The 12284-nt window shown below is 33.1% G+C and overlaps 2 protein-coding genes across 2 annotated transcripts; one reads left to right on the top strand and one right to left on the bottom strand.

Annotated features, from left to right (window-relative positions):
• Positions 1-58: 58 nt before the first annotated feature.
• LOC134280649 (conodipine-P3-like) lies at positions 59-1260 on the bottom strand. Its single transcript, XM_062763091.1, has 3 exons — positions 1188-1260; positions 680-859; positions 59-307 (listed from the first exon to the last, which is right to left on the bottom strand). Exons 1-3 carry the CDS (start codon positions 1191-1193, stop codon positions 101-103), a joined length of 393 nt encoding a protein of 130 aa, XP_062619075.1. The 5' UTR covers positions 1194-1260; the 3' UTR covers positions 59-100.
• Positions 1261-5750: 4490 nt separating this feature from the next.
• LOC134280648 (uncharacterized) lies at positions 5751-10704 on the top strand. Its single transcript, XM_062763090.1, has 2 exons — positions 5751-5926; positions 9049-10704. The coding sequence occupies exon 2, from the start codon at positions 9603-9605 to the stop codon at positions 10542-10544; it is 942 nt and encodes a 313-aa protein (XP_062619074.1). The 5' UTR covers positions 5751-5926; positions 9049-9602; the 3' UTR covers positions 10545-10704.
• Positions 10705-12284: the final 1580 nt, after the last annotated feature.

The raw sequence follows: 12284 nt of genomic DNA, 5'->3' as shown, positions 1-12284 counted from the left end.
ATAACATTTATATGTATTTTTATGCTTTTGCTTTTAAAAAACATGTTCCAGTAAAAAAAACTTAGACATGCTTCTTTTGATTTTATTTGGACTGTATGCATCATGTTAGACAATTATGAACCCAGGATTCCGTGCAGTAGTGCGGGACTTCCGTCCGGTAGAAGAGACCTCCGGCCGTACGGACTGCCCCGAAAAACGCGTCGGCCGAATGCTGGCAGTTCAACAGCCTCTTTCTGGAGCATGTAGCAAGCATATTATGCAGGAACTTGTGGTCACAATCAGATCTGGTGATTCCATAATGGTGACCCTGTGCAAAAAATTACAGGGGGTCCTTAGATTGTTCATTTAGTAACATGGCAAGTTCAATAACTATTATTCATTATCATAATGATAATCATTCATAAAATATAAAATTATTACCTAGTAATCTTAAGATTTCATTGGCATACTGATTACATTTGGGATTGATTGAGTTCCGATAAAAATATTCACTTCTAGATTTAGGATGTTAAAAAAGCACTTTTGACAGAACCATTTTGTGGAATTTTTCTAAGTCTTCAAGTATCATACTAAGTATTTAGAAGATTATATTTTCTGTATCTGTTAAATATATTTTAAAAAGAGAATGACAAAATTATAAGTCTTTAGAACCTACATATGTCGATCATTGAGTACTTACACAGTGGTAACAGATATCGTGTTTGTTACATGACGGTGTGAACTGGTACTCGTAGTTAAAGTGCACGAGCGGGGGAAGACTACAGCCATTGACAGCCCCAGCAGGGGCGTGTTGTTTACAGTAGTCGTACTGAACCGCCGATACAATGGCTACCAGAAGACTCAGATAGAGACATGCAGTCTGAAACAATCCAATTAGGGAACTCAAGTGTACAATTTCAAAATATATGTAACACATTCAATCCGTCACTGCACAGAAATTATTGAATGAAACAACAGAAAAAAGTAAGATCTTTAATGTATTGTTTCCTTAAAGAGGTAGAAATTAAAGTACAAATAAATCGACTTCAAAACATATCCACATGTGCTTGCATCTGCTGAAGTCGTCAAAACATTAATTTTCGAGAAACTCTTGGTTTTCGGTACTGATAAGACAACGAATATGTTGTTCTCTTTATTTTGGAACATAAACTTTGAGTTTTTCTTTCGTGTTGAACTTTTCTTCTTACCTTCATTTTGGTCACCTAGAGAGATAACCAACAAAACCTTATCACACGATGAGTACTACTGTAGTATATGACATGTACAATAATATATACAAGTTATGCATGATAACTTAAAACCTTGGAGAGTAGACTTAGGTAAAAGTCACATGAGTTGTTGAACATCACTCACTCGTTTGTAACCAAGATAAAGCGTAATTTTATAATGCATGGCTAGTGGGTTTTTTAACCATATCTTTCCAACAATATAGATCTTGTATTTTAAAAAAAAAATTAAATAGTGTTTGGCCTAAAACCATAAATGTAAATAAAATGATACCTATCTGTATGACAAACCCTTTAACTATTTATTTATTCATCTCTGTCAGAATATAAATCATAAATTAAATGTAGGTTACTACATATTCTGTTCCCTTTAAAGGATATAAGAGTTGTGCTTCTTTGACTTATTCTGCGTATTACATTGGTGCGAAATGAAATTCATAGTTCTAACTTTAAAGGAAGTGAAAAGTAAGTGTAATCTTTAGGTCTTTAACAAACTGTACAGAGATATTTATTCTTCTAAAAACACTGATGTCGAGATAGCTTTTACTCAAACTACAAATTTACGAATAATATTTACTCAATAGGAAAGGTTGTTTGCAACACTTTATACCCGAAAAGGAAAGATTAAGTTTATTTATTATGTGTATTGTAAATGATAACATGCTAATATCAAAATAGTTGCATTCAAAAAAGCAATAACGTGGAGCAATTGGGATTCATATGAATTCCAATAGATTGTTGGAAGACGTGGTCTCCAAAACCACATAGATATTTTCAATCAGAAACTCGGGCATCTTATTAAAATCAACTTCATAGTCATCTTCGCTAGCCAAGGGTTTTCGGGGAGCGGTGCGGACCGAAAACCCTTGGCTAGCGAAGATGCCTCAGAGTTCTTGTGTGTACAATCAGAATTAACAAAATTATTTTGCAAATGTCAAATGACAAGGTAAGTAAACTTACCAGATCCATTTTTATTGAAAAAGTAGCTGTCAATGATATCAAAAGCCTGGACTTTGATTTATAGTGGGGAATATCTGTATATAAAGTTGAGAAGTCGTTTTTATGTTGTTGATTTTGGTACATTTGGTGATTTCAAAAGTTCCAAAAGTTCTTTGGAAACTTTTGGTATCCACATCTGATTTACACCACTTCTCGAATATGTGGTAGAACAGTACTCTTGGAGTCTCGACTTCACTTCAGTAACTGTTGATATCTTAGTGAGGAGTAAATAAGGAGGATTGGTAGAACATTTACTGGAACCTGCTCTGTATCTTTGTTTGTAAGAATTTTTATGAAGTTTCGTTATCTAATATAGATATGGTAATTCAAAATCCTTTTGGTTGTTTGGAATATTAAAAATTTGCAAATTAACATTTGATTTTGAAGAGTTTCTTCCTTAGAAAGGGAACTATGACTATTTAAGTTGGATTACCACTTGTAGAATTAAATCCAAGTTCCTCTAAAATACAAATTATATTATGAACCTTACAAATGAAGACAATGTTGTTACCTGCTTTGTCAACAGGACCAGTACATACTAATCATGTAATCTATCTAATTCTTTTTCCACTTCTGGATAATTGAATACAGAAGGATGGATTCATATTGCCCTTTAATGCGCGATTTCAACATACATTTGATACATTTAACTCATTCTGACGAAGTGTCAAGGTCTTCTTTATCATGTCTTGTTCATCGCCTGACATAATTTTCTACAGAATCCATAATAATAATGAAAATCCGACGGCAGTTGAAGGATCGGGGTTCCCTATATTTAGGACCTTTAAAAATTAGTGATCTAAGGTCCTCATTATTAATTATTTTTACGTCATCAGTAATAATGTGTCCAGTCAGGCTATAGTTATAGGATGAAAAAAACATGATCACGATGGAGGATTATGTTTCAGATACTTGATATTCAAGCCCTGTAAAGTTTTCTTTTAATTGAAAAGTTTGGAAGCAATTATAGTTTATGTATATTTGTAGGAAATACTAGGTGTATTTTTTACCTCAAAATATGATGAATTGCAAGACTGAACTCTTCAGTGATTAAAATATCACTTATATGAACCGCGTTAAAGAATGTTTCGAATAAATTCTGTACCATAGGAATATAAAATAAAGGTCAGCTAATCAAGTAGCAAAACTGGTGCCCCGGTCTCCGAAGACTACATGATATATGTAATTGAGGAACTTATTAATATTAACTTCAATTTACTTGTTTTTAGGTGAAAAAAACTTTGGTCTTTGATCATAACTATACAGATCTCGTAATGCAAAAAAGGTGCAATTTACGGCTCAAGATTTTGTGCACATTGTTTGGGATGTATTTCTCCCATTCCCATCATTCGTCAACCAACTTACTTTTATTCCCTAAATTAACACATATTCTATAACCCAACAGATTCACAAAGCGAGTTTATTGGTCTGTAGAACGACTATTACAGATTTGGAGGTGAATAAAATATATAAAATGATTAGATCTATAGAATTTGTCTAGAAATAGGGAATGAAAGTTAATTACATTGTAGTTGACAAATGCTAGAAAGTGGTGAAAACCGTACGTAGAAAACATTGCGCCGAAAATTCGTCATCTTTGCATCGTTATGGTCAAAGACTTGAATATAAAACCACATCATTACAGTTCTCACTTGTTTGATGAATAAGAGGTTTTTTTTTACAAAGGTATTTCATTAAATACAAATCATAAGATAGGAAAATTTCTTAATTCTATTTTTATTGAAAAAGCAATTGTCTATAATATCAAAAAGCATAGATTTTCATTTATCGTGAGGAATGGTTAAGTGTAGAAAGTCGGTTCTCGAGATGTCACTAACATTTGTAAGAAAATGCCGAATTAGATTTTTTTTATAAGTTGTTTGAGTTTTTGAGAATCAACATCTGATAAACAACATTTTTGAATATGCTGTAACACGGACGTTTGGGGTTCCTCCTTAAACGTAGATAATATTTTTGTAAGGAGTAAGAACAGAGGGACAACAGTCTCTCTGTTAGAGCCTGAGCTCACTCCTTCATGGCACCTGATCCCACCTCTGATGTTTTGGAGGTCCGCGTTAGCTCTGCTCCTATTTTGTATTGTTCTATTGACTTTGATATTGAATACTGTTCGTTATCTCTATTTTCTTCTATGTAACTCAAAGGTTTGGAGGAGTCCTGTGCTTAAATTATACAGCTTTCTTAAATATTAAATGTTAAAGCATTTTAAGAGAGACATACAGTCGTTTGGCTTACATATCTACATGTAATTGTCGGATATTGAGCAGCCGTTTGAGCAAGACTCGGCCTTTAATTTGAATCAATAAGCTTCGTAAATGAGTCCAAGTCTTCCAGTCTATAAATTAAGATACCCTTCTACATACTCAGTCATGTGCACATTATACTCTTTTTTTCTACATTCATTATATTATTGACATCATTTAATCGATCGAGAGATTCTATACATAATAAACTATCATGAATAAATTTAGTTCATTATATCAAACGAAGTAGATTCCCATTCTCTCTGATCTACATTCAAACCTTGGTACAAATATACATGAAATCATTAAGCATATTTATTTGAGTAGAGGGGTTCTTAAATTGACAACTAAACAACCAGATGTGTCATTGGCTGGCTTTTATTTTACAATTTACACTTCTATTTAGACTGAGTCATTTCGGGTTTATATTCAGCGTTATCGCACTAAAAGTTTGTTTCATTTCTTGCACTTTCAACACTAAAATACCGAGAAATAAAATCATACTTTCCTTTTTCATTTTCATACCGAGAAAAAAAATCATTTCCGTTTGAAAATAGCAACTTTTTTCACACTATAAAAAACGAAATTCTGAATTAAATTATTCACAATATGAACTTTTCTTAGGTTTCATGCACATTACCACCTGATAAAAATTATATTTCATCTTTATAGGTACATGTCAGTATTACAGTTATAGGTAATATCCAATTCTGAAGACTATTGAACTTACTTAGTTCCTTATCTTTTAATATTTATTCTGAAATTTCAGTTAAAGACATCTACACTAAGGAGACAATTAAAGGAAGCCCAAAGACAATGCCATGCACTGAAAATTCAATGTTTTGTAGTTTAAAAATTTATTTCAATTGCATTCGTGAAAAATATAGTTTAAAAAATCTAACACCAGTTCCGAAAGAAATCTATATCTAACCACAAAACATTGAAAATCCCCTTAAATGTTTTTAACTCAGTTTTAGCCACTTTTAAGGAGCCGTATTCACACATTATTTTACTGATTTCGTTAATTGTGTACCAGAGTGCTCTCGTAAGCTCGCGGGATTATCAATGTCCAAGTATTTATTTACCGCGCTGTTAATCCGATTTTTCTTTTGTTTCTTTTCTAAACTGAAATGTGTAGACTCGTGTCGATAAGACCTATGCAGATTATGTAGGTATACACCAGGTAAATACAGGTACACATACCTATGTGACTACACAGTATATATGTAATATACTTTCTGACGTACGGTTTCTCCAGTACATCAAATAGAAACTCGATATGACAACTGATAAAAGTCAACCAGGTGTTATTAAAAATGTTAACCTGGTCATTGATCAGCTGTGATCGATAAGTGAAATCTAATTTTCCGTTTTGGAGCCGCGACTGGCGGCACAAGATCAATGAAGAATGCCCGGTATCAAAGCTTTCCCCTGAAGCAGGTATGGCTAAGATTATCGTTTAATTTATCTGTATGTTTAAAATCTCTGCAAGAGTCTGTTCGATCTATAAGGAAGACATTAGCAATTCCACTATCTCTATTTTATTCATTTCTTAAGAGGCGCGCGGATTCCTCAACACATTCGAGAGACACTCTTGGTGAAGCAGGTAATTTTGCTTTATCTTCGATCTTAGAATTCTTTGTACTAAAAAGAGAAATACTTTTGTAATGAAAATTTAATTCAACTTGATTTTCTTTTTCAGATTTCATATCTTATATTAATCGGTGAATATATTTGCATTTTGTTTAAATATTTTTAACGAAAACAATCGTGTATTTAAAGTAATTTCTGACATATTTTCAAAAAGGAAAGAAAAAAAACCTATAAATATAAATACAGGTAGTGTCTGATTTTTTCACAGTAAGATTAACTATGGAGTAATCATTCAGGCCAGGGTATGCTGTGTTTATTATGGCACTGGGTCAATGTGATTTTTTATATCGGTAATCTGTTATTTGAGCTGGTGATAATCTGTTGTGGCTACCTAAGAGTGGAAATATCCCTCTCGTCTCTTTTTTCAGATTAGCAATTCAAAATAAAACAAAAAAAACTTGAAGAGCTTTTATAGAGATTACTTTCTATATTATTAACATTCTTACCCATTCCTTCAAAATTTATTTTGTTTGATTTTTAATCGCGGTTGTCAGTGAATTTTCGTGCATTTTCTGGTCTGTGTGTAACGAGGAAACATCAATTAATTCCCTCGAATATATATATTTTTTATCCATAAATTTGCACAGGTAAAAGAATAATGTACAGTTAATATTTGTTTTGCATGTCCATTAAAATTTTGTAGATATATTCGGCTCAAATTTCCGTTGTTTGGGTAAAAGATTCTACGGCGAATCATTCAGCTCCATGAACTTTTTTCACCAGATGGCCAATATTTACAATGGCAATTATTTCTTTATTTAGCCACTGTTGATAAGATTTTCACACGAATAAATAGACCCTAATATTTGGGCCCAGTCTTCTTTTTTTAACACTTTGGTAGGTGGTAAATATTTATTTTTCTCAAACTATTATGACACTTTAAACCTGTTAGCGCGTTTTTCACTGTACCTTGAATTTGTTCAGAAAAAGTGACACCTACAGGGCTGAAAAGAAAAATGTAGCAAACAATAAAAAAAAAAGCCGACAGAAAAACTGCCACCAAGTTAAAGTCATTTTATGGCATTCTTTTGAATTTTTATTATTGTCGTTGAGGGGCACTTCAGAGAGAAAACCCCATCATAGACACAGGTAATAATGGCAGATTTAAAGCCATTATGTTTAAAAAGCCGTGTGGAGTATGTTAAAGTATTTCCGATGTTGGCAATCGAAAATGAAGAATTGTTTTAGAGAGTAAGAACAAAGTACCCCATAAATCACGTTTTTCAGTGTTTATAATGTCAGTGTTAAATGTGGTCGATTCCTGATATTCTGCCCCTCACTAGATCCTAAATCAAGCCAAGCTGTCCCCTATCGTAAGACGTGGGTTCAGAAAGACCTAGGCTATCAATACTTGTCGGGATTTATTTACCTTCAGTTTTGATTTATTATGTAAGGTTGAAGCGGTGACAAATTTTAGCATGCCGTTTTCTTGGTGAATTGGTAAACAGTACCTAATCTTGGTACCCGGTAAGTAGATGTTCGACTTTTGCATTTTGGGGTGGGTGACTATTGGAAACAGTGTCTATCGCAGAGTAATATTTTTCCTTCCATTTACAATATATAAGGTAAAATACAAGATTGATTTTGAAAAATGTATAAGATATTTTCAATAATTTCTAATTGTTTCATTCCGTATTTTCAAGCGTTTTTATATTCGTGAAATCATTGCAGACTTTAACTCATTGGTATTTTTTATTCTTTTATTTACATTAGTTTGCTATTTGTTAGTTTTATCTTTTGACAATCGGGGCGTTTAACATCTGGACTATTTATTAATGCATATTCACAAGCTGTATTAAACAGCATTCACTTCTTTGTTAAAAAATTGAATAGAATTTTTGAAAGCAACTCAAACGTATTTTACTAATTACGTCAAATGTGAATTTAAAATGAGCAGAAGTGCTGTCAATTGAAAAAAAATACAAACAAAAAATAAATCCACCTGTTCATTTAATAAGTGTGAAGAAAACCTCCAGGTACTTTTTTAAATCAAGTCATTCATTCATTCATTTTTTTCTTGTATTTCTATACAGTAATATAAGTAAAACAACAAAACGAGCTAAGTCATACAATGGCACCTTTTTAGCAATGGAAACGAATTTTTATCTCCATCTACAAAGTTTATAAATTATCTCTCTCGTTCACCTATTTCATTCCATACCTATATTTTATATCTGAGAAATTTAATCCCTTAAAATCTTTCTTCCTTAACTATGTTTATCGAACGCAAATTAGAAAATTAGATTCACCATTCAGTCTGCAGACTAAATATTGACGTAAAATTGAAACAAATAATTTTTCAGTCAGCATTGAAATTGATTTTGCATTTATATACAGAGGATTTAAAAGGGTTTTCCATCCTCTCAATTCAGTCGTCGAATTATTGCTACTGAGAAGTGCTATGTAAATTGTTAATGGATTGTGTTCTATAGAGTTACAAAATTCTAATGCAATTTGAGATTTAAAACAATCCAAAATCAATTTCTAAGTGCTTATGACTAAGCTAAAGTATACATATCTACAATATTTGAGAAATAAGCAATGGTCGAAGTGTTATCTCTATATATGTGCTAATGAGAAGAAAGTAAAAATGAATTAAAAAATGCATGTGTGTATTTGATTTGCAGAAAATATTGCAGAGCAAAACCTCATTTTAATTTCAGTGAAAAACAACTATAGTTTTAAGTATCTGCGTTTCAATTTCGAAAAGAGAGAGAGAGAGTTTTACTTGTCCAAATATTGAATGTTTAGATAACGTAAATTTCAAATCTCCAATGATTGTATTAATCGATTTGGGGGTCTTTTATACGTAAATCTGACTCCCAAATTCCTTTATCACATATGGCTTAGTATTTAATGCCCGATTTTTATAGGTGTGGATTGAATGTTTGAACTCGGTATATTTGCAGGTAGAGTTCGGAACTGGCTGATAAGGTAAACAAAGTGGTGGTTCTCCGAAACTGGATACAACGATTTGAAGTGCAAACCGGATTTTATGTGAAGTACACCATCTTTGTATCTATAGACTGGGGGCGAGATTTGTGTATATTAAGGGATTAGATTTTAAGCCTAATTCCCGCTTTGTTCCAAAGAAGGAAACGCGAGGACCAGCGAACACCATAGGCCATGTTTTATCGCAATTAACGATATGCAGGAAAATGATATTAATTAATTTCTACATTAATTAATCATCAGTAAGTGCTTAATGGACAAAGAAGTGAAAAACTTGGCATCAATTTACTAATTTTCGAAGACTTTCCAACAGGATTAATTTTTTAAATCGTAGAACAAAGCTCTAAATGCAGTTGCACACCACGTGATTGGACCATTTTTTCCATGTATTCTTAATCAAAAGAAAATGCTTTTGTCACCAATTATGCGTCACACAGGCGGCGTTTTCTCTCTGAAATCTTACAGAGAAGACAAGTGAGATATTCTGTGGGAAATCTTTTAAACTTTTGCAATGCCAGCATTAGAAACACCAAGTTTTAGTTCCTCTCGAATACAGAGAGCTTATAGAATAAACAACATCGAATATGCAAAACTCCAAGGAAAATTAAATCTACTGGAGAAGGAGAAAATTCATTCCAAACGAGTCATAAACCAGGATATACGATTGATCTCTCTGACATTAGACTACATTAACAATTGTAGCGGACACAGTCCTGAAGGCCTAGCACCGGATTCTGAAGAAGAGTACGAACGAGAGGACGAAGGACCTTGCTTTATGTACGGCGAAAGAATCGTCAGCCGCAAGAAAAGACGGTTCAAACGTTCTCAGTCGGCAGCTGTTAACAGCAGAAGTTCCAGTAGTTTGTCATCCATTCCTTCTGCTTTACCCTCCGCCGTTCGCCCACAAAGCAGTCCTGTCGGTCGAGCCACTTTTGTGACGACTCTGCCGAATAGAGACAATGCAGGAGAAAACGATCCCTGCTCAGATAAAGAGTCGCTACATTCCGAGAGCACGTCGTTATCATGGATGTCTGGGTCGTCAAGTCTCACGAGAAAACTCATAAAAGCAAATCAGGGACGACCCAGACGAGAAAGTCTGCATGAAAAAGGAACAAAGCGAGTGCGCAGTCATAGTTCTGCAAATATCCAATCACTAACAAGACAATTGATGCCACTTGATGGTGGTAGCAAAGGAAATGCTCGTGAGGAACGCCGCGCATCTACGTCACTCGGATGGAATGCTGGGATATCCGAGATTCTGAACCAGAGAAGACCTACTGTAACTTCTGAAGCGTGGAAATCCCATCTTGCTGGACAGTCTAAATTTGGTGCTGCTCCCATGTCAATGGCCTCCCAGAGGCAACGAATAATGAACTGCAAACTGCAGATTAACGAAGAACGAAAACATGCTGTCAATCAAAAGTTTAAAGATTTTATGAAAAAGATTGGTTGAGGATTCGTTTCACTTTTTAAAAGAACATTTAACTTTGTCCATAAATGTTATGTGCATGATGTATGTCTTATGTTTAAGATTATTTTTACACTTTTATATTCAGAATTATTTTTTGAATGCATAAAAGAGATCATACCAATTTTAATTATGTTACAATTTGTCATATTTCGTACGATGATCCATTGTATAATAAATCTAAATTATTTGCCATTCTACTCACCAATTCGTTAAGAATTCATTTTTAAAACAATACTGCATTATATATTTATATGCAGCACCTTGGATGGACTCTCAGGACGAGTAGAAACACGTTGCCAATCCAGGATTCTTCCTTCATATATTTCTTTGTTTTCCTTTTGTTTGTGTTTTCTCTTTTCATATACAAGCAAAAACGAAGCGAATCCTACAGATGAATAATAACGGTTCGATTTCCTTGTCGAAATTTTATTTAATATCCTCCTGATTAAAAATGAAAGAGATGAATATCATAATTCAGAAAAGAATACTATGAGATTATGTAATAAAACCAAGTATGGTACCTAACTTATCATAAGTCGTTAAAACACTCGTATCCGAAAGATTACAGAGGGTCGAGTTATTCACGTATTCTGGGCAATAACTGAGAGCAACTTCATTTATTCCACATTTAAAAATTAGTGAATCTAAATATTTACATCTTATACTTAAATTGGCATTTATTCAATTCCCTCTCAATCCTATTGTATTAAATATGGAGATAACGAACAGTATTTAAGCTCACAAGTCCATGAAACAATACAAATGAGGTGCAGAGCAGACATAAAAGAAGTGGGATTAGGTGCCATGGAGGTGTATGCCTGTCCTGTCGACCAGTCACATCAGCAGTGTGCTCCTTGTCGTGGTCGAGGGGAAAAGGGGGAAAATCAGTAAAAATTCAGTATGTAAATAATGGCTTAACTTGTATGAAGAAGTCCATCAGCATTTGAATTAATGATAGATTATTCGAATAACGATCGAGCAATAAACTACATTTGTACGTTCCTAAATTAAACAAAAATAAGCGTCATATATTTCTCCTCCATAAACATGACATACAAAACATGTTAAAACCAAAAAAGCTGAAAACCCCATCAAACGAGTTTTGTTTGAATGCAACAATTGAAAAGTTTAAACTGAATTATATTTCTAAAACCATAGAAGCTTGTTATATACAATATGCAAAAGAAATTATAACTCTATACAAAATGAACATTAAAGAATTGAAAATAAAATTAAAAAAAGTTTCGTCGGAATTTCATAAATATTATGGATACTGTTGAAGATTACGCCAGATATGAAAAAGATCCATATTAAAATCACGTATTAACAGATTGAGGGGCAATATGAAAATCATCTATCCTTTTGTATCCAATAATCCAGAAGTGACAAAAGAATTAGATAGATTACATGATCAGTACGTACTAGTGCCTGCTGACAAAGCAGGTAATAACATTGGCTATGTTTGTAAAGCTCATTATATAAATTGTATTTTAGAAGAACTTGCAAGGATTTAATTATACAAGTGGTAATCCAACTTATACCCATAGTTCCCTTTTTAAGGAAGAAAATCTTCCAAATTATATGTCAGTTTTGAATATTTTAATATCCCAAAGAACCAAAAGGAATTTGAACAGTTTTTTTACTACTATATATTGGATTCCGAAACTTCATAAGAATCCTTACAAACAAAGATACATAGCGGGTTCCAGTAAATGTTCAGCT

The sequence above is a fragment of the Saccostrea cucullata genome, unplaced genomic scaffold (genome assembly GCF_032062105.1).
Source record: "Saccostrea cucullata isolate Sc308-1 unplaced genomic scaffold, CSIRO_AGI_Scuc_v1 ctg842, whole genome shotgun sequence".
In the NCBI taxonomy this organism is placed as follows: Eukaryota; Metazoa; Mollusca; class Bivalvia; order Ostreida; family Ostreidae; genus Saccostrea; species Saccostrea cuccullata.
The sequence above is the reverse complement of the archived record's forward strand: the minus strand, read 5'-3'. Positions and strand labels throughout refer to the sequence as shown.